This window comes from Patiria miniata, unplaced genomic scaffold, assembly GCF_015706575.1.
Source record: "Patiria miniata isolate m_02_andy unplaced genomic scaffold, ASM1570657v1 HiC_scaffold_1, whole genome shotgun sequence".
Classification (NCBI taxonomy): Eukaryota; Metazoa; Echinodermata; class Asteroidea; order Valvatida; family Asterinidae; genus Patiria; species Patiria miniata.
This window is the reverse complement of record NW_024037047.1, coordinates 36,007,585-36,035,159: the sequence shown is the minus strand read 5'-3', so window position 1 is coordinate 36,035,159 and position 27,575 is coordinate 36,007,585. Positions and strand designations below refer to the sequence as shown.

The 27,575-nt window shown below is 40.4% G+C and overlaps 1 protein-coding gene across 1 annotated transcript in view; it reads left to right on the top strand.

Moving 5' to 3' along the window:
* The window catches only part of LOC119733236, a 172,693-nt gene that overhangs the window by 68,977 nt on the left and 76,141 nt on the right, over window positions 1-27,575 (top strand). The window contains 20 exon segments of the mRNA XM_038206825.1: window positions 572-784; window positions 1,586-1,625; window positions 3,197-3,379; window positions 4,299-4,459; window positions 5,117-5,236; window positions 6,432-6,521; window positions 7,417-7,556; window positions 8,469-8,631; window positions 10,482-10,552; window positions 12,750-12,904; window positions 14,571-14,778; window positions 16,324-16,545; window positions 17,964-18,264; window positions 19,129-19,233; window positions 19,236-19,336; window positions 20,483-20,778; window positions 21,276-21,370; window positions 22,337-22,507; window positions 23,580-23,760; window positions 24,791-24,957. Of these exon segments, the coding sequence (XP_038062753.1) occupies window positions 572-784; window positions 1,586-1,625; window positions 3,197-3,379; window positions 4,299-4,459; window positions 5,117-5,236; window positions 6,432-6,521; window positions 7,417-7,556; window positions 8,469-8,631; window positions 10,482-10,552; window positions 12,750-12,904; window positions 14,571-14,778; window positions 16,324-16,545; window positions 17,964-18,264; window positions 19,129-19,233; window positions 19,236-19,336; window positions 20,483-20,778; window positions 21,276-21,370; window positions 22,337-22,507; window positions 23,580-23,760; window positions 24,791-24,957 (3,183 nt within the window).

Here is a 27,575-nt window from a genome sequence, read left to right as displayed (position 1 = left end):
TTCCAAAGAGCCGCTACAGCGTTGGGTTCAAACATTTTCGTGAAGGGGTGGTTTGGAAGAGAGCAATACATTTTTCACCAATTTTGTATTAAAATAAAAGTTCAAATATATCAAATGACAAAGATCTATATGTCAGTTATATAAAACAAATATTGAGTGGCTTTCAATTGTGAAATGAGAGGAATATTATTGCTCGGTAAAACCTGGACTTTTCCAGTTCACTCAGCTTCGCCTCGCGAAATGGAAAAGTCCAGATTTTACCTTGCGATAATATTCCTCCCATTCCACGCTGATCCACTCAATATATGTATATTATATTGGTTTAGGGGTTTAGGTGGTAAGACGTCTGCACTAGAAAGCAGGAGGTTGTGGCTTTGAGTGATTTGGTTCCAACTTTTACTCAGGAGGTGACACACTGAGTATACAGTGTTTATAATCGGTAAAGGCAGAACCTAATACTGATCCAAATGTTTAGTTTGAGTCAGAAATACAATGGCAGAGTTTTGATTGTTTTAACCATAAATTCTGTAATACAGCATAATTAGTGACACCTTTTTTTGTTTTTAAACAGGCTGCAGTTCACTTGCTGTACCATCATCTGTCGCACCATTCTGTTCCCTGGATCAGTCATGCCTTGGGGTTGGTTGTTGCTTGAACTTTGACCTGGGCATAGTTCAGAGGTCATTTTCTGTCTGGGTCAAGCTGGATCCCTGTGCTCGCACTTTCTCATTTGGATTTGAGAAATGGAGTCACGTTGAGACGATTGGCATACAACTACTGCAGAGTAAGAACAATTCCATTGTCTACCTTTTTGCTTCCAAAGAGACACTTTTTTCATTAACATTTTTAATGAGTGTAACTAAAAATTTTCAAAATAGTTTAGCGTCCCACAGATTAGTTATTAATTGAGACAGTGATATCAGGGTTCAACCTTAATTTTTTTTTTCACTAGCCAGCCGGGCTACTGAAATAGACTCTTAACTAGCCCGCGGGCATTTTCCCTAGCCCGCATGTTTTTCTTTTATTGAGTGTCTCATAAACAACGATGTGCACACATGTAAAAACGTGTATCCTGAGGAAATCTTGTCAGTGTTTTAAATAAACAGATCTAATAATTTAACCCTAAACAGTTATACAATTAGGCACAAATTGATATAGGTTTGCTTTCTGAATTTAAGGATGTATTTTTCCTCCTGGCCTTTCTGCTGTAGCCCAGTAATTGTTGACTCGCAACTGAAGGGAATAGTTTGACTAGCCTGCCGCTGTTTTGACTAGCATTTGGCTAGCGGGCTACCACTAAAGTCGAACCCTGTGATATATATGATGAGGACCACTCACTGATTTGCTATGAAACTTTCCCTTTGTTTTCTCCTGTCTACTTTACAGTGGAACACTTTCCACCAGCATGCATTCACTCTGAGACTGTTATTATTTCAGGATATATGCAACTGTTCCCAATGTTGTTTCTGTTCAAAGTGAACTTTTTCCAGAGAGAATCTTTCAGCTGGAACTTGAATATTGGTTTGAGATCCCTGCTAGAGTGTAATGACTAACTTTATGGTTATTTTGTTTCTTATCTCCCCAGCTCATTCCTTTGAGAAAACCCTGGGAGTTCTGAAGATCAGGTAAGGTTGATCATCCCTAGGTTTTGTAAAAGAGGGCAGGTATACGTGCAATGAAGATGGGGAGTTGTCTGTACACAGTTGCAACATTCATGGCAGACCTGAGTGTCAAAATGCTTGAGATAAGATTAGCCTTTTTTAAGGGAATCACAAGCTTGAAAATGAGAGTTGGTCTGTGTGGTAACAGATTACATTCAGATTCAACAGATGTGTCTCTGCAGCAGCTGCTCAAAAGCTAGGTTTTACTCACCTGTGCTCTTTGTACAAACTTGATTTGTGATGTAGTGTTAGAGTGTAAAGATTGATTATTGTTATCACACGAGCGCAAGTGGGACACAGAATAATGTAATACGTCTGTGGCCCACAAGCCTAAGGCCGAGTGGGATAACAAATATATCTTGAAGCAAACATGATACACAGTAGAGATGCAACCTGCATGCTGTGATCACTTTTCAGTGGTTATCCAATTACACACATGCAAACACACAGTCGTGAATTTCTATATGCCCTAGGACAATGCTTTGTGTTTCCCTTTGTCCCTGTAATATGTGACCAGCTCCACAAAAAAGATTATTATGTCGCAAAAAGGTTATATTGAGTTATATACATGGTTGGAAAACCCACAATGTAAGCTTTCATTTCGTATATAACAGAGCTCCATACCCCTCCCATCCTGGAGATATGACACATTTGCATATTAATTACTTCCTTAGAGTTCAAATTACACAACTGAGAAAACAGGCTTTGAAATAGCTGGCTTTGTTGTAGAACAACAGAACGATGCACACAAAAATGGTTGTTTTTCCACTTTGTTCATCAAAATCAACATTTCTGAGAATGAAACCTGACACTGTAGGTCTTTAAGATGTCATTTATGACGCAAAATGAAAACCACATTTGACAAAATTTTTACCCTCTCAATGTTGAGCGGGCCATTACCCAATAATGCTCAGCGTGACTTAATACCCTTTTTTTGTGAAGCCGGTCACATATAATACTCTCCCTTAGACCAAGCACATAACCATATGATCGAGGACCATTTTCAATAAAAGACCCAACGCCCGAGGACTAAAAGGATCTTTTGTTCTCCTCTGTGTGTCTGTTCTCTATCGTAAAGCCATACATGTACATGTGCATCTTGGAGTAGTGTGATACACAGAGTGCTATATTTACCATGGTATGAGGATAATATCACACTACTCTTGCCATGGATCGACCAATCAGGATCCAGGATTCTAGTTCGCTTCAAAATAAAAAACTTTCTCACACCTGCTGCATGAGTGACAGACTTCATTGCTGACAGTACATAATGTATATATGCATGACAACAGCATATGCAAAAACAAAGAATCCTTAACAATGCAATACTCAACTGTTGTGATCTCAGCAATACATATTCTTTAAATGCATTTCAAATTAGCAGCTAATCTGAGGCTCCTTATGCTAAGCGTTTGTATGACATTACGGACCTTTTGGGGTGTGTCTTTTTTCACAACAGTAAGAACACCTAGGTCCTTTGTTTCTATGCTACATTTAACTTGAACATTCCTCTACAATTGTCTGTATGCATGTAGGTATGATATAGAGCGGCCCCATAATACTATCTATGATGTGGATCTAGACATCAGCTTGTGTTGGCAGGGTGTGTGTGATGAACCCATGGTCATTCTCAGAGATGCGATGTTCTCAGGATCTCATTGTGATGATCAAGGAGGAGGCAGCAGCACAAGGAGGAAGAGAAGAAGTCTAGACGACCTGTGAGTGGACTTAAAACCCAATGTTTAATCCAGACTAAGCTCTTTCATTTCAAAAGTGTTAGTCAAAATGACACATCCCATGAGAGTACGTGTATGTGTAAGGTTAAAGGTAGAGTAGACCATTTGTCATTTGTCCTTTTTTTTTTCGTTAGAAGCAACAACAGTGCTCAAAATCTAAAGAAGGGTGCTTAACAACTGATGAATGCTGTTTATTCTGAGAAAACAATATTCCAGGATGTCGATTTCATTTCAAAAGTTGGCAAGTCATTTTTTGAGACACGTTTTCATGCAGCCGATTGCAACTTCGCGATGATACGCACAAAGCCGACATATAATAGCAATCGCATGCACGCGTCGTGTCAACACTAGCGAGCACCCATCCATGGATTCGCCCAAATACAAAACCAAGTGCTAATGGAAATTTCCAACAATGTGTCACTAGACGCATCTTTGGAAACAACCTTCTTTTATTGTTTTCTTCAAAATGACAGCATGCCAGAAGGAATAAATTCACAGGGAGTTTAGTGCCATTACTATCTTTAAACCAAGTAAACTTTTCAACAATAATTTGGTAAGTTTATGAATACAAGTAGCTGCAAATGATCTACTCCACCTTTTAAAGGAGTCAATCACTTCAAAATACATTGTTGTATTAAAAATTAAGAATTTCAAGAAAGGTCCTTGATAATGTAACAAACTCAAGAATAACAGTCATTCACAAGGTAAAGGATGTCATTTCAGGGAAGTTTTAGGCAATTTTTGATAAGGTAGTTTCAGCTTTGTAGGTTCTTTACCTACTTCTACTTGAAAGCCTTTCACCATCACATCTCAAACCCTTGGCCTGATTTGGATGTATTCAAGAGTCCATTAACTATCATTCTTGTCACAAATTTCTTTGGTGTACTCCATGTAATGCTAGTGAATCTGCTGAGGAACTGGACAGCACCGAAGACCTGACAGCTAATCCTATAGACAAGGCCAGGGCCTACTTTAAGACCATTCTCAGTGGAGGCTCCACTTCGTATTCAGCGGAGGATAACGCCATGACTAAACTGCAGCCGGAGAAAGTTGTCAAGCCCAGTGAGTTTCATTCTTCTTGTTAGTCTGAAATGAATTTAAGATAAAGCTACAAACGTTAGTTTTAATAACCAAGTGTTGAGCTCAGAGGGGTCCTAAAGAGGAACCTACCTTATTTTAGTTGAAGGTTTTGCCCATCACCAGTACTGCTGCAAGTTGGGCATCTTCTCAAATAGTCTTTATGAGACAGAGAGCAAAAGTGAGAACCTGATTGTATTTGTTGAGTCTTGCCGCTAGGGGTATGAATATGAGACATAAAATTATATGGAAAGCTGTAGCCCTGGGAAAACGTATTTGTTTCAATAGACTCCATGTATGGACAGTAGATGGCAGTTTTGGGCCAATCATGAGAGCTCCTTGGGTGAGACACAGTGTGTGTACGTACTGGTTTCCGAGTACAATACAAATGAAGATTGATTAATTTTATTCCGAGTATACTCAAACCTGTGTCTACTTTTGTGAACACGAGGAGTATGGCAGCAATGTTTTCAAGTCCCTCCCTGTAATCATCCCACATCTTTCTATGTACGGAGTCCATGGAGGATAAAAGTGCGATGAAGCAGTTATAAACTTGAGGTTTGTATTTCTGATGATTAAGCTGATGGCCCAACTGTGTGAGGTATGTATGGATATTTCAGTCTAGCTTTGTCATTGTTACAGGGATTGCTGAATCAGGTACAGCTAGCCGTCGCTCCATGGGTCTTCTCATCTTTGGTGATGAAGATGAAACTCCAGTTACCAGGAGAAGGAGAAGGGACCTGTCACTCTCAGTGACTGCAGGTAATACTAAAAGATGAATGGAGTAGTGAGTGATAAACATGTATTCATAAATACCCAAGACATTTTACCCATTCCTATGGGTTGATAGCCCATCATGATAAAGACATGAACGGTTGATAAAGACATGGCTGGCTGGGCTAAAACACTTTTCCAGTGTCACAAGAATTTTTGACTCCTATTAAATCCGGTGCCAGCACCGTTTTATTGGTTGAATGCTCACAATCCTCACGTAGGCATACGCATCACACACATACGCATCAGTGAGTCAGTATTTCATGGTCCTCAATTCACACTACACCAGTACATCTGCGTTGTGTACGGGGTTCGACCTTAACTTTTTTATTCACTAGCCAGGCGGGCTACTGAAACAGACCGTTAACTAGCCCGCGGGCATTTTCACTAGCCGCATGTTGTATTTTATCTTCCTATCCTTCCATTTTTGTCGTATCCTAATAATTTTTTGACTCGCCAGCCTGGCTACTTAGGAATAGTTTGACTAACCCGCCCCTGTTTTGACTAGCATTTGGCTAGCAGGTTTCCGTTAATTTCGCATCAATCTCCTGATAAGGAGTTGTTTACCAGAGGGCCTTACCATTGCATAGCCAGAGGGGAGGTTTGTTGATCGAAATCGTTTAACAATTATAATTTTTGACTTGTTTTGAATTTTGGACCAGTTTTTTTACCGAAAAGGGTAATGTTCTTGGTCGGTATTAAACACTATGTTTAAGACTAGCTGAATCTGGATGCTGATAATTACCCTCGCCTTTGGCTCGGGCTATTATCAGCATCCAAACTCCAACCGGTCTTAAAAAAAGTGTTTAAAACCTCCAAAGCACACATTTATTCCCTTATTATATGGGGTTCATCTGTTAACCTCGGGCTTTGTCTCCAGTTTTGCTTCAGGAGATTTTAGACCCCTGACTTTGGAGATTCAGCTCAGTATGTATCCATGTTGTGCCCAAGCAACATCAAGTCCTATGAGACCACAGTTAAGACCATTTCCATTTGGTTTAGACATGAAGAGCTTTAAAATGATTCTCCAAACTGAGATGAAGCTGAAGCAGGCAATGAACCCGAAGTTTGGTAAATCCTATTAAGATGTATGACATCCGCTTGGAAGGTTACAGGTTCAATTCCACTCATGGCAGCACGTTTAATGATGCCCATTTCAAGGGGTTTGCTTGTTTTGTTTCAGGGGGAGCTAGCTTGTTTGACCTTAGTCTCAGTCCTGGCGCTGACTCGGGCACATGGCAGGGCGATGTCATCATTGGTGGAGGATTAACACGTATGTACTTTTCAATTATAGGAGCTAGATTACCCCAAAAAAGTAACATGCATTTCTAGTTTACCAAAGTGAGATTTCCCTCTGCAAGAAACCTTCCAGAGACTTAAGCTTGTTGCCAAAACATTTTCTTGTAAATGCATTTAAAGGGCTAAGTTTGTCCCATAATGCCATACATATCATCGCTCCATCATATCATCATGGCAACTCCATCTTTGGTTACATTGGTCGACTCCCTATCAACACCCCAGCACACGCCGCCCTCAAGCTGTTCGCTGATGCATCTACAGGAGTCAAGCTTGATCCTGGTTGGTCACGACCACACGGCGCCCCCGAAATACCTGGGTGCGACAGCTTGAGGCTGACCATGCTCTGTCAGCCCCTGCCCTGTGGCTCATCTCGACTGATCGGTTGGCGTGGGTGGCTCAATGTCCCATAGCTGGATTTGGAGACTGATGATGATGATAATGCCATACATCACATTGATACATCCCTGCTGTTCAGATTGATTAGTATTAGAAAAAATAATAATTATTAAAGTACAGATTGAAATTTCACGGGTTTTTACCATGTTTCCTTTGAAATATTGACGTACTGATTATAAGTTATGAATTTTTACTCAGAACATTTAAGAGGTTCCAATTGGATGGTCAGCCATTACGCATCAAAACCAGTGGGGGGCAATCATTATAGAGTTTTTATCACAAGAGTATATTAATTTAAAGTTATTGCAGTATTGGAGTGCAGGTTATACATTGAAATGTCTTGTGATAGTATGTAATAAAGCCTTAAGGGATGTAGATTATTGGGAGTTTTTTTTTCACATCCTTACTAGTAGACACTACCGCCTATGCTACATAATTTGGATTAATTTTGTTGACCCCCTGACCTCAAACAGAGAAAGGTTTGGATGCTCTTGGCCGACGTATTGCCAACATGACCATAGGGGAGTTGGAAGCCATGCTGGATCTTCAGAATATCGACCCATTCACTGTGGTTCAGTTGATGAAGGACCTACGTGCTCTCTTTAGGACCTTTGTAAGTTAAAACCATAAGGGCAATTCCACGGTTACTCACGTTACATTTTTGATGTACTTCTGAGTTTCCTTGGGCTGTAATTACCTTACTGAAAAGGTTTAATAACTGTTATCTCCATGGTAGATAGAGTAGACCTAGACCTACCTAAGCACCAAAGATGACATCCAGAAAAATGTGTTATGTATGATAAACAAGACGCACAAAATTGGTTACTCACGTTACGAAAATGTAAGTGAGTTTCCTTGGGCTGTAATTACCTTACTGAAAAGGTTTAATAACTGTTATCCCCATGGTAGATAGAGTAGACCTAGACCTACCTAAGCACCAAAGATGACATCCAGAAAAATGTGTTACATGTATGTATGATAAACAAGACGCACAAAATTGGTTACTCACGTTACGAAAATGTAACATGACTAACCGTGGAATTGCCCCTAATCTTCCCAAATTCATCAAAAACAATTCCCCATTTTGGGGGATATTGGTAGGCGATCCATGCGTACCAAGTAGTGGTGGGCTTGTGGATTTCAGCGGATTTGGTCCTAATGCATTATGTGAAGCAGGGTCAGTGATGGCTTTTGGCGGATTTGGTCCAGTCCTTAGTAAAAGACACTAGGGAGTAAGGGTTAAAGTTCATGTCTCTTTGTTTAGTTTCTGTAAACTGCATGACTCATTATTGGATAAAACGTTCATATAAAAAAAACCTTCTTTGGTTTACTTTTGCTTAGCATTGAAAGTTCTGTGCTAACTCGTAAAGCACAGAATCTTAAGTCATAGGTTGTACACCTACACAAAAGCCAAAATTCCTTCCAGTTTGCCTATAACTTGTTGCCGTTGTGAGCTTTGACTCTTTGCTAGGTCCAGCAAATTGAAACCCTTATTTTGCAATCCTATTTTTCATTTCATTGGAAGATTGAGGAGTTCATTGATGTTATCATCAATGGAAAGGCAGATGACAAGTTTCAGCAATTTGATGTCGTTCTGAGTGGGACCATTCCTTTCCCAAGAAGACATGCTAAGTTTTTGCAAGCTAGCTGGGGCATACCAATCGGTGGATTTATCTACTTAAAATTTAGTAAGTACCATCATAGAGCATGTTTGAGAATTGATTAAGCAAAGATTGACTAATTACTTTGACTTTGAATTTTGATCCAAACCTAGCAAGTCAACAATGATTGGACTAGCCAAGTCACCTAGTTGTAGGTCCTTATTCAACTAGCTCAAGTTCAAAAGAATCTTAAAAAAATTTCATTATTAGGCAGAAAAAAAAAGTCTCCTGTTTCTGGTATGCGCCTGCATCGCCGTAGCCATGCGCGTCGGCAAAATGAAAAGGTTTTTTTTTCAATGTACGAAAGTTTGTGAACAATTCATTTTTGGATTTATGGGCTCTGTGCACAAGTACCCTATCAACAGCCAGAAAAGGAGAGTTCGGGGGGACCTAGACTGGTTCCCGATCCATCCACTGCGTATTTCGATTGTATCTAAAGTTATTGGAGGCAGGGATTAGTCTCGGAGACCATCGCAAGTTGAATTTCGAAGGTATTCGCGCGCCGCCGTCGCCTGACGCTCACTTGAAGAGGAGGTGGCTAATAGCTTTTGCACATTCAGGAAGTCGTGCATACTTCGCGTGCGAACCATTACAGTACAGTACTCGCACGTTATGTGTCCTGTCCGCGGAGCTCTCAAAAGGGGTAGAAAGCACCCTCTTTTGCTAGCGCACGGAGCCCATAGGATGACATATAGAAGTTTAGGTTTGAATTTTAAACAGTTTGATTTTAACAGTGTAACAGATTGCTCCCCATCATTCCCCATAAGGCAGTGGGCCAAAGCCTGTAACGTTCAATCTCGTTTTAACTGTTTAGTGGCAACTTCATGTCCCAGTTATAAAGCTGTTTTGAACATGTTCATTTAAAACTGTGCATGCCATATTGTTTGCACATACCACATGACGGCGATCGCGATGCATCAGTGCCATTGTGTACCAGCCTTGCCTCCATGGGCGCGTGCGTGTTCCTCCACTAATTCCTGGCCGTGGGGAATACGAAAATTGCGAAGCTGACCAGCTATTCAAAGCGTACTGTGCACATATTTCGAAGACCACGCGCTCGCACGTTATCTTCCGCATGTCATGTCACGTACAGACATTTTTTTCCAAGACTGCGCGATGTCTTTTCTATATGGATTCTGAAAGCCCGTTTTACACCCAAAAAATATGTATTCTGGGTGAGGAATTGGAGGAAAAAAAAACTGTGTGTTACTTATTAACTTGACACTGAATTGACTAGTGATTGATTTGTGTTGTAAAAGGGACAACAGAGGTATGTACATTTAATATAAGTCCTTACTAAATAACGCCACAGCAAAATCACAACATGCTCATGTTTGAAGGGATTGATTCAAAAAAAAATTATTTTAAATAATGATTTATATTATTCATGCTGACTTTCTATTTATCTGTGTCATGTTTGAAAGCATTTGAACATAAAACATAAAAGTTATGGCAAAAGATGCTATTTTCGACCAAAAATTGGCAAAATAATAAGAGAAACATTTTGTCATAAGGTTAATGCGCAATCTGGGCCAATGTGAACAACCAGATTCAGAGTCAGCACTATCAAATTAGTAGAGTTGACCTTATTGCAAGTTGACACCAGAAAGTAAGACGAACCTCAGCTTCTAGACCTGATACAGATTTTGGCCCATGACATACCTAGTCTGGTTAATACGGTATTTGTATCAATCTTTCTGTTTGACAATCATTGATCCCCGAGTGGTGCTGCATATGCTGACACACACTGACTCTACAACATGGCATCAACATGGAAAAGGGCCTTTTTACAAATGTTAAGAATGAAATTCATATAGAATTTAATGGTAGAAGTGCTAACAATTGTCTCACACTATTGATGTTTTTTCTTGTTTCAGCCATTGAAGCAGGAGGATTCTTTGACATGGAGATACCAGTATCTGTTGGCCTCGTGTCCATGGAAGCACAGGTAGTATTAGAATATTGAGACTATTTCATTCCCAGTCCATTATTGCAAAGGTCTTGTCATTAGATTCAAATTACACTTGTAAAGATAAATAAAATATTTCATATCAATCAGGGATGAACATCTTCCTGCGACTTGAGGCTTCTTTTGAAATAGTAAATAACATATTGGCACCATGTATGTACTTTTTGTCTCGCCTGAACGAAGTTCAGGAAAGAGACCATGCAATCACTATGCATGTCCGTCCACATGTACAGGGTGAGTAAAAAAAAGCGGAACCCAAACCCCAAACAATATATTTGGAAAGCCAATTTCATAAGCTACTTTTAGATGGAAAAATTACTGAAATTGGTCAATCCGTTCAAAGAATATCACCATTTAAACCCAATGACCCCAAAACCTGTCTCGTCCAAAAATGCGATTTCAACAATCGTCGTCACAATTGTCTTCAAACATCACCAACGATGAAATCTTAGTTTAAACGTTAAGAATATGCAACAAAGTCCTTTTGAAGGCCCGTCTTTTCAAAAAGTAGATTTTAGACATTGTTTGCCTAACCAGGGTTGTTAATCAAAATATTGTGTACTACAGTTTGTGACAGTTTTTGAAACAAGTATTCTGTGCCATTTTCTTTGTTGTTCCAAACAGTCAAAACACACAATAAATTGCTTTTTTTGGACGAGACAGGTTTTAGGGTCGTTGGGTTTAAATGGTGATATTCTTTGAATGGAGTAAGCAATTTCAGTAATTTTTTCATTTAAAAGTAGCTTTTGAAATTGGCTCTCCAGTCATTATTATTTTTGGTGCTTCTTTTTTTTTTAAATATGAAATATATTGTTTGGGGTTTGGGTTCCGCTGTTTTTTACTCACCCTGTATGTGCGTACGTGGTATTTTGGTAAACGTTTCGAAAAATTGGTCTCATTCGAAAAGTTGACGTCCAATTGGAACCAAATTTTGGTCGTAGATGCAAGATGGCAACCTTCATATGATACTGATGTCAAAGGTCACATACCAAGGTCAAAGGTCTTCTGAGGTCAAGTTGTAAAACGGGCTAAAAATGTAAAATTGTCTCATTTGAAAAGTTACATTCCAACTGGAACTAAACTTGAGTCATAGATGCAACATGGCAACCTTCATATGATAATGATGTCAAAAGGTCACATACCAAGGTCAAAGGTCATCTGAGGACACTAAAGTCAGAGGTCACTCTTTAAAGATAATCACGCAAGCAGGCGAGACGCGCGGTTAGAGACCCATCTTGTCCTTTATGCCCCTAAATTTTAGGCAAAAATAGCTTGATAATTTTCAAACTGACCCTTACACTGCCAAGCATGAACTTTGGTGTACGGTCATTTGTTTCCTGTCCTATGTTACCAAAGAAGTTGAGGGGTGGCTCATACTTGGCATAAATGCAAACATGAACATGAAATGTGTCTTCATGGTAAGCGTTAAATGTTATTAGCAAAAGTTGAACACATTTCAATTAGCATTTGGCTAGCAGGCTACCGCTAAAGTCAAACCCTGCCTTTGTATTGTTACTGTGGTCAGTGTAGCGTGTGCTAGCATGCTGAGTATATTAAAGGGACACTATGTCATGGAACAGCCCAATTGGGCCACAAAACGCGCTTTGAACGAGATGATGATAATCGGAAATAACTTTTAAAAGTAGGATATAAACATCTACACAACTATCCTTTCAAAACTGGGCGTTTTGTGTTATTCCTGTATTATGCGTGCGAGAACGAATTTCGGGGTCCACTTTTGCAACCCCATAAATTCGAGCTGTTTGGATGCTAGTTGTGATTTCATTCGTACGCGTAAAGTGTTCGCCTTTTGCGGACGTTGAAGAAACCAAAATTTTTTGCATTGGTGATTGGTCACTGCGTGCTGTTCCCGAGACACACAACGTGTATAGCGTACATGAGAACGACACGAAAAACGTATTCGTACTCTGTCATGTCCGATGTAAACAAGCGGGTTTTTTTTCGTCTTTTCTCGGGAACGGTAAGACATTAGGTTGGTTTCCTTTCAACCAGATGTTTGAAATAGGCCTTGTAAACAATCCAAAACATAACTTTTTGGGGGATTTCAGGACATAGTGCCATTTTAACAAGTTCTGTCTAATTGCTTCAATGATGTTCAGGAACAGTTTTACTTTGACACAAAGGAGTTAATTTGAAGTGTTTGATGTCTTTTTAGGGTGGCATAACACCTATGGTGGGTGCATATGTAAAGGGTGCTGTTTCTGTTGGCTTCATCCTGTATGGTGAGCTGCAACTGACTGCTGATGTTCTACACACTAGCTTCCCGACTGTGGCTGAGATTCTCTTCTCCAAGTTCCCACTGGATGTTGGGTAAGTGAGGTGGGAATGAGCAATTTAAGTATCCTTTAATATAAGCCATGGGAAATTCAGATAAATTATTCTAACACGCCTGTCGGACCCCAGGATAATATATATTATTATTTATATCAGGCTTCCAGTGGTAAAAATAAATCAGGGTATTGTATGCTTCCGTTAAAAAGTACCTGAATGACTGCCATATTTTGTCAATAAAGTACCCGGAGACTGCAATGTTATTGATATCGGAGTCATCCGGGCATTTTTGCTGGTTCCCGCACAATCTAGAGCGTAGAAAGTCACAGTCAACCAGTAAACAGGGAGTAGAACGCGGACACAGCGCTAGCAAGGTGTACGCGCACAGTTGTCAGCAGCCACAACTAGCTTCGAGCGGCGCAATAGTTGAACAAAATTTGAGAAATAAAGGCAGTGTCCTGAAGTTCTTGCAGATGAAGCTAGTCAGCTTGATATAAATAATTCTAATAATATTGGATGGCTTTGTTTCGGGGGATACAAGAATATATTGCATTCGCTATAACAATATTGCACTCGTCTTCGACTTGTGCAGTATTGTTATAGCTCGTGCAATATCATAAGTTATCCCGCGAGCGTGAGTGGAACACGGAATAATGAAGTGCGTCTGTGTTCGGCCTCGTAGTATGTGGGACACAGATGCATTACATTATTCCGTGTTCCACGAACGCAAGCGTGATAACGAATTTATCTTCAAGCAAACTTGACGCACAGTAAAGATGGAACACGCACGCTGTACACCAACTTTTAGCGGTTATCCTATTGCACGTGCGTGTTGTACGGAATTGTAGCGGAGTGCGGTATGGACCGAGGCCGTGCTACATGGTTATATGTAGCAGGGCTTGTTGCTATGGATCGACCAATCAGGATCGAGGATTCAAGTTTACCTGAAGATAAATTCTTATAGCCCCTCAAAGCCATCCAATATTGTATGAATGTTTGTTTAGGGGGTTTGACGGAAGGCCAGGGGTAAAAAGGGGACAGATTTGGAGTTTGACAGAAGTCAGTGACGGATAACACTAGCTCTTCTTTTAGAATGATTGATAATTTACCTATCCCTGCTTATCAAACCGTGATAGGAATAATACAAAGTAAAAGCAATCCTTAAAACTCCTGTAGAGGAAACGCAAATCACAGAAGTTCTTAGATTTTGAGAGATATCAAATTCAATTCAATTCAATATATTCTTATCGTGTAAAACATGAAACCTGTCTCCTCGTTCTGCACATTCACATGATGGTGGGGACACTTGAATGAAACAACCCAGTAAAATCATGTGGTTCTGGCTGAGATTGAAAATCCGATCCACATATCTGCAATGATTAACTTCAAACGGTTGAAGGGTAAGACACTGAACACTTGGTCACTGTGGTTTGGGAATGCTTCAAGTAGTAGCAATAATAATAGTTTTAGATTCACCGAACATATTACAGTTGTCAAAATTGATATAATTATCGCTGATGCACTTTTGTACAGATATTTTCTGGCCTCGCTCCCTGCATGTTTATCCGTCATCCATTCCGAGTGCCGCAAAGCCTTTGCGGATATACACGTCATCCGGTGCGAACTGATTAAAGAAATTAAACAAAGAAGACAGGAACATATATTGAGAATTACCTCTCCTACTTCTCTTCCTTTACATTTTCAGATTAAAGATGGACATTGATATGATTCCTCTGATCATTCGTCTGAAAGCTTTGGTGACGTTGAAAATCCCCTTCTTCGGAAAAAAAATTCTGTTCAAGAAGGAACTATGGCGCTACACAGCTCCTACTATACACAGTAATATATTTGATATTCACACCAAGCAGCCTGATACATCCCCTCCGGAGATTGAAGCATACTCAACACCAGTGGTAAACAATGATTATTACATCTGTGCTATTTTTTGGTCATCCCTCTTGGTCAACTCAAAACCTTGATCTTCCTGTTCTCTTTAGAAAAATCCAGAGTTGTACTCAACTCCTCACATGTCACTCACATGTCAATAACAAGTAAATGAAGTCCATCATTGTCAAATCACAGCCTATTCAAGTGGATTGTTGCCAAAGGCATTCCCTTCTCAATTGTGTCCGTACTTGTGGCTTGACATGTGATGTCCTGCCTGGAACAGGCTGTTATTAAAGGTACAGTCCATCATTTGTAATTTGCGCATTTTGTTCGTTTGAGGCAACAAAAGTGCTCAAAATCTAAAGAAGGGTACTGCATAACTAACATTACAAAGTTTCAGCTCAGCTTCAGCTGTTTATTCCGAGAAAAACAGCATTCTAGGATCTCGATTTCAAATCAAAAGTTGCTGAATCATGTTTTGAATTGGGCCTGAATTCAGCATCCGATACACGTTCTCACTGAGCCGATTGCAGCTACACGATGTCGCCTACTGATCCGACGAATTATAGCAACCACGCACGCGTGTGCGTCGTGTCAACGCTTGCGCACGCTTCGCCGAAAAACAAAACGAACTACTAATTTAAATTTCCTACAGTGCGTCTTAAGAAGCACCGTTGGAAAGCCCTTCTTTTGCTGATTTCTTCAAAATGACAGCTTGCCAGAAAGAACACTTTCACAGGGAGTTTAGTCTCCTTACTACACGTATCTTTCAACCAAGTATGTTTTTCAACACTAATTACATCAGTCGTTTTTTGGATAGCTGCAAATGATGGACTCCGGCTTTAACCCTTTAGTCACTGTATTGCCAGAAACCCCCAAATCTATTACTCCCTGTAGTGGCCAGAAAATGCCTAAAGCACTATATGGTTTTATGAATTTATCATTGAATATGCTCATCCCATTACAATGTGTTAAATACACATGCACGTACAAGCTTATTACATGTATATGGGAACATCAGGCATTCCTAGACTGTTTCCATACTTTAGTTGTTCCAGTTTGTACATTGGTGTCTCTCTTGAAACATCGGTGTCTCTCTCAAAACATTCTAACTGTTCGTGGTTTCTCTGATTCGCCTTCAAACAATAACATCTTTGTCCCCGTATCATGTTTTTGAAGCTTTGCATGAGTAATTCCATTCAAAGTTATTCAGAGAAAAAGTTCAAAGTACTTCCAAGTATTTACAGGGATGTAAGCCTCCTGCAATGGACCTTATGCGTAACGCCCATCATAGAGGGCATCTTTTGTTATTTCAATTCAGTACCAGTCAATGCACACAATATTCACTCATGTGTATCCTAGCAAAAAAAAGGCATTGCCCTCCTAAGATGGCTGTTAGGCATAAGGTTTATTGTTATATGTACATATATACCTGTATACCGGTACCTCAAATTTCTGGCATAAATGTCAGAGTCCACTTTACGTCGCTGTGTGTAATTTATTGCCTCAACACTCATTCTTCTTTATTAAGAAACTCGGTAAAGTTGTTTTAACATTTTTGTCCCATGAAGGATGCCTCTGGATCTACTAGGAGGAGTGCAGCAGGCACCAATCTGTGTGGTGTTGAGCAGGTTCCTGGACTAGACTACACAGAGCCAGCCTTCCAGCTGGAGATGGTAGCAGCTGATGACAAGAGCTTGGTGACGTTCTTCTATCAGGTTGGGACGGCACCTGGAGGTAGCGATGTGGTCTCTAAGACAGAGTTTGGTGGACCCTCAGCTATCATTTCACAAGTAAGAAGTACCCTAGGTCAAGGGAAAGTTTGTGCCCAAGGTCTGAAATCTTGATTTATTGACTGAGACGTACGTCTGGGAATTTTGTATGGATAGTTATAGGTGTATAGGAATATGTTGTTTTGAGATCATTTGATATTTGTGAACTTCATTCAATAGTTGTCATCTGCTAAATTTTGAAGTCTGGATTATAAAGTAGTACACTTTCTGAATGACTGTTATATTGAAAAACAAATGATTATCTAGAAGAATGTCGCTATAATGAACACTACTATACTGAACATTTGGCTATACCGAACATCCCCATAGCTTCCATGCAGATTTGCACAATAATACCAAATACTACCAAACCTTCGGAAAACGCATTCATGTTGTCAAATTGTCTTACTCAAAATGCTTCTAAACTACACTTGGATGTCAAAAAACGTTTATGAGCATTGTGAAGAACTACCTAAGAACTATGTGAAGACCTAGCACTTCAACGTCACTTCAACGTCAAAATCAGCACTGGTTGCTGCTGCCATAACTGCATTGGCTGCAATGATAAATGGAAGAATCGGTAACCAGTTTAAAACACTGGGCCAAAGATGATGACGACAACATTTTCACTGACATGATCCAAATTAAAGGGTTCAACGACTTAATTCACACAATAAAAACTTGGTTCCTATTCTGAAATAAACAAATGTTTTTCGGTTGTTTATTTTACAAGTTTTCATCGCTCATATTTATAATGAAAGCACAGGGTGTTTTCTACTGACTGTAACTGGTGTGTGCATGTGGTATATATGGCTGGTGAACATGCATGAAAGTGCATACTGATATCATGTAGTACCAACCGTGTTGGCAAATTTAAATTTACACCATTGGTGTCTATATAGGACCATCTGGTGTTAAATTTTACTGGTGTTGTCCTATATAGATACCGAATGGTGTTAAATTAACACTACAGTTTTTGCAGTGTGTACCCGGTACATGGATTGACTATTCCTCTAATTTAAGTCATTTTAGTTAATTAATTAATGGAAATTAATGAAAGCCCATTATGGGCTTCAATGAGAGACATGCTTGTGGTATTCCGCCGATTTGAAGGGAAATGATATGGATGCTACATGTATCTTTGAAACTTTGTGTAATGAAGCAGTGGAAAATCAATATAACAAATGACAGCTGTGCCATAAAATCTTTGGTGGACACTGTTATGTTTCCTATGGCAATTTTCTATTTGCTTTCTGTACTTTACTATAGGAAAAATTAATTAAAAATAAAAAATAGTATAAATTTACTCAAAAAATTGTAAATTGTTTAGTCCGTATTCCCTTATGGTTGATAGTGTTTGCTAACACAAATTAAACATGTACATTTTGGGGTATTGAAATTTGAACGTTTTTCTTGAATGTTTTTGTTTCTGTTTATAGATTCTTCTAGGAGGACATCCTCTTTACTTCACTGTTTATGCCGTGAACAACGGTGGAGGCACTTCCACAGCTACCTGCAGCCTGCCGACCTTCGACATCACCCTGCCGACGGGTCGCATCACACCAGACTTCACCTCCACCAGTCACCCATACATTCTCCGCGCATCGGCCGTGGTGTATGATGATTCCGTCATCTTGATGCAGAAGGAAGGGGTTGGGTTCGGCCCTGAAATCTGGGGCGATCAGATTGTACCATGGAATACCATTGATATCACTGAGAGGGAGCACCTTGGATATTCAAGTGAGCAGAATCTACAAGATTTAATTCTCTCCTTCCACATGCAGGAGATATAAATTGATGATGCTTACCAACTCCTTTGAAATAGGTTTTGTGCTATGGCATTGAAATGTGGGGTGAAGTCAATTGTGCTGTGGTTGTTCCTTGAAAGTTAGAAGATACCAGTGTTGTAGTACTCGTACTCGGTACTCGTACTCAAGTAATGTTTTGTTGTTGAGTACTCGTACTCGATTGTCAAAGTACTTGTACTGGAAATGATAGTACTTGTACTCGGGCAGCAAAGTACTCTTACCCGACATGTCGAAATTGTACTCGATCATCAAAGTACTCTTACTCGAACAGCAGTACTTGGAAAAAAAATGGGCACGTCTGGACAAACACATTAAACAGCTAGTTGGAGTGGGTCTGTATATCGGTCTGACTGGGCCTGGGCCAATTACGCACAATGAACCATTTGCCGTATGGCCGTATTCGGAAATAAAAGTACTTCGTACTCGTATTTGTACTTGCACTCGGAATACAAGTACTCGTACTTGGAAGTACTCGTACTTGTACTCGGAGGTACAAGTACTCGTACTCGGTAACCTAAGTACTCGGCAGTACTTGGTCCTCGGAAAAAAGCACCCGACTGCAACACTGGAAGATACTGTAGAATACCAATGAGAATAAAATACAAAGAGCAGTATTTGAAAGAACTGCAGGGAAATGGTAACAGTAGTGTTTTGAGCCACTGTTGCCTCTTATTATTATCAAATCCAGCAGGAACACAGATTCCTTATATAAAGAGTTTCTAAAAAGTGAATTTCATTGGACACCTCCTAATTCCATTCTCAAATTAAACGTGCCTACCCTTGTTACCTGAAACAGTCAATGACTTTCACTACTTCACCGCTGCCAAAAAAGGCCGCCTCATCTCCAAGCCAAAGTCAACCATCATTCATAACAACCCCAACTTCTGTGCACGGGACTGCCTGGCCTCCCAGAAACCCAATGTCTGAGTATCAACTACGACTATCGGGACTTCACATGTGAACTGCTGGAGGAGATTGAGGGTCATGGGGTCGAAGTTCATGAGGTAAATATAAAGTGTCCCACAATCATTTGTACCTGCCTGTGTGTAGTAATTCAGTCTGTTGAACACATAATGGACCAATGAGTAGCACAAGTGTTATTGTGTTAAAATCATCGTGGCTTTTCATATATTTTGGCAAGTTTGGTTCTTTTCATTTTGTATCAGTTTCCTTTTTCTAATTGCTTCTTGTTTTGTTTCCATGCAATCCGATAGGCTGACTGTGATGAGTTTATTGTTACCCTTTTTTTGTAATGAAACCATGGATCCCACAGGCAGTTTAGCTTCAACCAAATATTGCTTAACCCTAACCCCCTGGAGTGATTTACTAGGAACCTTCCTCAATCCTGCAAATTCCAAGACCATATGGTAAACTGTGCACAATAATAGTTGAACTATGATTATTGGTGGTATGCCTTTGAACCCCATGTAAAGTAACATCACTTTACTAGTACATTACTCCAACAGATTCCAACAAACCCCAGTGTTAGAGTTCGACTGGATTGCTATTATTATTATATTTCTGGTAATGAAACCAAGGATTTCTCAAGAGCACCCTAGGCACTGTAAGCTCGCAAGCCTGGAGAAGGCTGTAGAGAGAAGATGATGAGAATTTATTGACCACTGTTTTAAATTATATCTATAATTGTTGTTTATTTCATAAGTTATTCACTAACGGGACCAGGCTCTGTATAAGCTTAGGCTTTTTTCCTGGTTCCCCCATCTGTCACCACTTATGTTAAATTGATCAAAGTGTTGTACATGTATTATTATTCTAGTAAGTTAAGTTATTGTTGTAGTAAATAATCTGTTGCATTTGCATTATATTAATTCGTGACAAATGGAAATAAAACAATACAATACAATACAATAGAAGAAATTACAGTTTTAGAGGTGGGAGGAAGAACCCCAGAAGAATATTCTGGGGAAACCCACGGAATCAGGTAGGGACTGAAAACCCAATCCACATGTTGGCCCAGGCTCAGTTTTACTACACGTTCAGTTCATTTCAGTCCCTTGTGAAGCACGGGCAGGACTCTAACCACGGATTACAAAGGTAGAAGAACAAGGACAATCAACCACATCCCTCTCTTGTTGAGGATATGTATTCTTTTTGTGGATATTATCATTGACAATTCTCCTTCTTTTCAGTCCGGACTCTTCTCCCATTATGAGCGGCTTGGTGTTGGCCATGCTGTAGAGTTCAATCACGAATCACTCCAACTCGTCCACAACAACCTCTACTACTTCAACATAGAGCTCCTGAACTACGTGGGGTACGAGAACATCATTTCCTCCGTCGGCATCATCACGGACTTCACTACACCAGACCCTGGGCTGATCGTGAATGGGACCAGGGATGAGGTGGTGCGTGAAGCGTGTGTGGAGTTCACACCAGAGGAATGGGAGAGACGATGCATTGAAGACACACCGCTGGATAACCATCGGTAGGTACTGCTTCAAGTGACGCTTAGAGTAAAAATTTCACTAAGCAAAAAAAGTAACTGTTGACAAAGTTATGCTGTATAACAGTAACATAAATTCAGTTACTGACAAAGGCTTAAATCGTATATAAAAGAGTAAAGTGCTTTTGTGTATGACAAAGGTGCATACCAGAAATGAAATTTGAAACATTCATAATTACCTGAAACTTTTTAAAATAGTCTTAGTTTTGAGTATTAACTAATCCTGTTCTGTGTGCCACTGTGCTATGACTTGTTAAAGGTACTTCACTTCATGAAAAATCATTCAAATTCTTCACTAATAATAATATAGTGACAGGTTGATAGCTCTTCCAAAATGTGAATGTTCAGTTGTACCTTGTATCTGGGCAGTGCAGTCTTGTGTATGTCTCGTCAAAGAAGGCGAGTCTGATCATGAATGTACCGTAGTTATGTTTTGTGACATTTACTCCGTTCTTCATCATCTTGTGACGTAATTACAGCTATATCACTGATGGTCCTGGTTCTATGACTGTGTTTAATGGTCATGAGGAACTTGTTGACATGCTGTATACAAGAAGCAATACCTTCATGGCAGGTAAGGATGGATGGTGCCTCATAGCAAAAAGGGGCGAACTAAATATTATTCTTCTTTGCAAGTGCAGCCTTCATATGGTTGAAGATAAACATACCGCCAGAAACACCGGGGCAAAGGCCTTCTCTTACATAAATGTTACTGGGTTCTTTAACGTATGTTACACAACACACAGGACCTACGGTTTTATGTCCCATCCGAAGGACGAAGCAATAGTGGTTAAGTGTCTTGCTTAAGGACACAAGTGTCGAGACCGGGACTCGAACCCACACTCTGCTGATCAGAAACACCAGAGCTTGAGTCCGGTGCTCTTAACCACTCGGCAATGACACTCCATATTTTGTCTTAGCTTAACCTGGTGAATAGTTTTTACATCACTAATTTTACAGTTTTTAAAATTATTATCAGGATCACGTGTCCATATTATATTTACCATTATGCAATACCATTCTGCAACAGCATATGTGCTTTCTTGGTACGACCATAAGCTCTATTTCATGGCCCTACAAATCACAGAACGCTACATGTATCACAATAAATTGCTTAGATGCTGGCCAAGAAACTCTGCGCTTACCTTGTAAGCAATGGTTGCGTTCGAGTAGCTCACCTAGATCAACTCGGGTAAAGGCAGACAGGTTAGCCACGACAGCTGGGCTAATCGAACGCTAAACCGCAGCCCATCATGACCCTCGCGTGACGCCTGAAACAAACATCTGTTTCGGATTGGGTTTTAGTTTGAAATTTACTGCTTTTCAGTCAATTGCAAAACTCAAAAAAGTTAGGCTGGAATTTTCTGCCTTAGTTAGCATTGATTCTTGCCTCATTGTTGGCACAACCAAGAAATTTGTCCCTACATGTTCACAGTGCCACCAAATCACTGTACTATCCTGGTTACGACATGTAGCTGAACCACAGCTCAACCTTGGCTCGACTGACATCTTCCTATGTAACATTTGCGTTTCTTTACAGCCAACTGGGAAGGTATCCATGACAATGAGACTGGTATCCATGGCTACACCTGGTCCATTGGTAACGCTGTCTGTGATGATGATGTCAGCATGCATATTGATCCTCATGCTCATCTGTTTGATGAGTCCGAGTGGACCCACCAGGGTTTGGTTGTCAATGTCAATCTGCCAGGTAAATCTTCATCAATGGTCACAGTATTATGCATTGTTTTAGTGGAACATGATGGAATACAACTATTGACCACTTTGAGTGGTATAGTGAAACTATCTCCCCAAGGGGTTCCATTGCGTGTTCTATGTTGATCCTCATCATGCCCATGCTCATTTGTTTGATGAGTCCGAGTGGACTCACCAGGGTCTGGTTGTCAATGTCAATCTGCCAGGTAAATCTTCATCAATGGTCACAGTATTATGCATTGTTTAATTGACCATGATATAATGCAACTATTGACCACTTTGAGTGGTATAGTGAAACTATCTCCTCAAGGGGTTTCATTGAGTGTTCTATATTGATCTCCATGCTCATCTGTTTGATCAGTCAGAATGGACCCATCATCAGGGTCTCGTTGTCAATGTCAATCTGCTTGGTACTTGGTTGGTTCTTCTCCTAAACACTCCACGGGGGAGTTTTAACAGGAGGCCAGAAACACCCGGGCAAATCCTTTCTCTTAGCGATAAGTTTTACTTGGTTCATTCACGTGCATTGCATTGCATTACACAACACACGGGGCCCACGGCTTTACGTCCCATCCGAAGGACGATGCAATAATGGTTAAGTGTCTTGCTTAAGGGCACAAGTGTCCAGACCTGGGCTCGAACCCACATTCTGCTGCCTCTGAAACACCAGAGCATGAGTCCGGTGCTGTGCTCTTAACCCCTAGGCCATGACACATCACACTGAACAACACTGCAATCACTGAATCACAGTGATACACTTTTGTTATTTGAAACAAACTTATTTTTAAGAGATATTTCATATGCTCCCCAGATTTTGGTTCTTGGGAGTTAAAAATGAAGCTTTTCGTTGAAGCAAGCAGTATTTTGATATTGAAAGTGCAAGAAAATCACTTGTAACAATTGTTAATAGTCAGCTATATTAATGTCTCACAAACTAATGTCTGACTACAGCCCAATACATACCAAAGGAAGTCCTATTGTATGCTCCCCAATCAAGTTTAAAACTTCAGACTCATTTCCACAGCATGGGTCAAATAGTGAGTTGTGCAAATTATCTTGCTCAACAGATGGTGCATATTACATCAGTGTACGTGCTCTCAACAAGGTAGAGTTTGGCGGTCCAATGGCACTCACTGTGTGTCACAGCACCCCTCTGATTATTGACAATACTCCGCCCATCATTTACAGCATCAATGACATCACCTATGACTCGTCCATTGGTAGAATTGGATTGAAGGTTAACGCAACGTGAGTAATTTTTTTTTCCAACTTTGAACAAAACTTGAAGGTTAGTCCGGTGGTGAATCAAGTGGTGAATCAATCAGTTAGGAATTTGCAGTAGTACTATGAATGTGTATCTCTATTTTTTGACATGTAGTTATGTATGGTACAGAGAAGAACTGGTGAATTTAAATTCGGACACCTTGGGCTGTTTATCTTTAGAAGACCATTTCTTATTTTTCCCCCGGCAGCTTTGTTGGTGGGTGGTTGGGTGGGTGGGTATTTTGTGGGTGGGTTGGTTGATGGACATTTTACTCGGCCCATTCTATGTGGGTGTATTATACTGTTTCCATGCCACGCATGTATCACAGCTTTGCAAGTGACGTTCTTTGAAATAGCCAGTATGATGACATGGATGTGCATGCGTCTAATTTGCATATTAAATCCCCCCCCCCCATTGCATTGCAAAATTCTGCTCAGTTGTACGGTTTGTCGTGATGGTTGTGATTTCATGTACACCGAGTGACAAGTTTCAAAACACGGTACAAATAAAGAGTAAAAGAGTAAGATCCCACGAATCGTACATTTCATTTTTTTGTGTGTTTATGACCAAGACTGTTGGTTGTGCGCGTGCACGGTTTTCGGTTTCTTTACTCTCGAGGTGCCATAACCGGTGTTAATGCGTTACTTGTGTTAACGTGGTACCTGCAGTGGGCGTACTAAATCGGTACTTGTTGAAAGTTGTCGCTAAATTGAAAATGTGTTCATTCACGCCATCCCAAAGTTAAATTTCTTAATAACAATTCAACACTGGGTGTAGATATTCTGCACTATGCAAGAGGTTGTGGGTTTAAATCCGTCTGTGGTTTAAAAAAAAGAAAGCCTGTTAAGGTTGTGTTCTTACATTAAGAACAAACAACAAAGTTGCACAACTAATTACTACGGCGGTGGCATTCAAGTGTTTGTCATATCTCGCCTTTTGTCAATGTTCAAGGGATTCTTTTGCTGGAGTCCATAATAATAACATTCTTCACTTTCTTTCTTTGAAATTGAGCAGCGATCCTGAGTCGCATCTGTTTGAGTATCACCTAGCAGCAGGCAGGACACCCAGGGATATATCACTGCGTGATTGGGAGGCTCACGTCTTCGCTGAACAGCTCTACATGGACTTCAAGATACCCAATGGCGTACCCTGCTGGGTTAAAGTCAGAGCAGTCAACAATGGTAAGAAAACTTTCATAAGGTTAATCACTGCCATAATCCATGTAGATGATGATAATGTTGCTTAAAGGGTTGAAGTACTCGTACTCGGTTCTTGTACTCGAGTACTACTTGAGTACCGTTTTTAGAGTACTCTTACTCATACTTATACTCGAATGTCAAAGTACGCGTTCTCAGACTGACGGTACTTGTACTCAGGCAGCAAAGTACTCGAACTTGACATGTCAAAATTGTACTCATGGTTATCAAGGTACTCGTACTCCAGTAGCAATACTCGATAAAAAAATATATGATATGCCTATATAGCTTGGCTTACCACGGCCATATTATACTTTATAAATGGTTGATTGCGGAAAAATCAGAGTTTCCTCTGTGCACGTCCTTTGGGCACGTCTTTTATCACAAGTACTAAACACTTAATTTTTGGCTTTAAGCACAATGTACTAGGACTTGTATCCATACTCTGAAGTGCAACTACTCGTACTCGTAAATACAAGTACTCGTACTCATACACGAGAGTACAAGTACTTAAACTCAGAGACTTGTACTTAGAAGTACTCATACTCGTACTCGTACTCGGCAACGTAAGTACTTGGCAGTACTCGGAACTCGGAAAAAAGTACTCGACTGCAATACTGGTTGCTTAGCATGGGATACCCATCCAGCTCTATTAACTTACTAGAGAGCTAACTCGCCGTACACAATGTAGCCTGCTGAAAAGCTCAACTTTCTACATGGCTTTTGAATGGCTATTTGCATATCTGGGTTAATATTTGAAACCAATGCATAACTGAAGCTGATACACTCAAAATCTTGAATTTGGTCTGCATGAACAATGCATTTTTTCCATACTTATGAAACTGAGCTTGTGTTCGCCACTTTACAGGGCTCGAGATATCCACTGGACCGTGGACCGTGTCTAGTGATTTCAGCGTCGGTCTAGTGCAGTGTATGACTGCACTAGTCCGGCTGTCTAGTGTTTTTTCTTGCACTGTATAAACAAAATGATGCCCAAATATACTAGCAGTTGAGGTCTGATTAATAGCGTGCTTTGAGTTCATTACGTGATTGATTAAAATTACCGAAAAAAAACTCCCTGTGCCGTGCCAAAACGCAACGAAGCTGCGTGGCCAACGCGCTAGTCATGCCATGCCAGTTGCAGACAAACGTACGTACATCCCATACAGTACATGTACGTTGATGCTCCGTAATTGGTACGATGTCGCGCACGATGTCGCGCCACCACAACTTAGATTGGTAGCAATACGTTTTTCCTTATTAAATGACCAGGTTCACTGCGGGAAGAGAGGCAGAATCCCTGTACTGCATGGGAATTAGTTGTACTGTCTAGTTCCCAGACTTTTACAAAGAAAAAGACCGTGCCTGCTGGCAAGACAGGCGCGGATCCAGAGGGGGGTTTTGGGGGTCCAAACCCCCCCCCCACCCCCCCCCCCCAGCTCTGTCCAAAAAAAAAAATTATCATACAAATTCCTAAAAAATAAGTCGAACCCCCCCCCCCCCTCCTGTGAAAGCCACCCCAAAATTTTATTGGTACAATATCCGCCTGTTCAAAATACGGTACACCATTCTGTAATCTAGTGTTAATAATCGTCGAATTTGAAAGCGCCCCCTATTGAAATATGGTACCAGCCCCCCCCCCCCCCCCCCCCAAGAGAATTAGACTAATTTTCCAGGGAAACTAGCCAAGTACACACACGAAACGGGTGACTCGTAAACTTTTTCTTGCAATCTGTGCTCCGTCTGTTCTGTATTGTATTCCTGTAATATAGTGCAAAATGTTGTTTTTTCTTATTTATGACTCAGGTCTTGTAAAAATAGTTCAGGTCCAGTAAGATTCTTCAGTTACTAGACCTGCTGTCTAGTGCTTTTCGTGAAATTCAAGCCCTGCTTTAGCAGCATTGTTGTATGCTCATGTTGCATTAAGATTCCATCCAATTTCAGTATATTCTACGAGCATGCACATTTGTTCAAAATGTCTGTGCCCAGGACGTGTCCAAAAGGTCAGCCTCAACTCCATGGGCGCGTGCGCATTCCTTCACTAACCCCTGGCCGTGATGTACACGTAAAGGATGCTGACTGTCTATTCAGAGCATACTGTCTCGTGGGCATTTCGAAGATTGCACGCTGGGCCCGCCCACAATGCACTCGCGTGCTTTGCACGTCAGACACGTACGAATATTCAAAACTGCGCGATGCCTGTACGATGTGGATTATGGCAGCCTCGTTTTTCGATAAAAAAAACCCTGTATCTGCGGTTGTAAAGGGACGAAAGGGGTACATACCGGTACCTTTTAGTACAAATCTTTGCTAAATAACGCATTGTCCAAACCTTATGTTTGAAAGCATTGATTCTTCAAAAACACAACTTTCAACATTTTAAAGATGGTGTCGGCGCATAAAACGGATAAACTGCAGCCCAATTATAATGTGCCATATTTTGACACATTTAAATTACACAATTCCAGGGGTTGAGATCGCGCAAGGCATGATGGGAAACAACATGGCGCAGCAAAATCTCGTACCCACGGGAACGAGGTTGCCGAAAGGTATTCTATGCAAACGAATAAGGAGTTAGTCTGCTAGTGTTTTGATAAAAATCA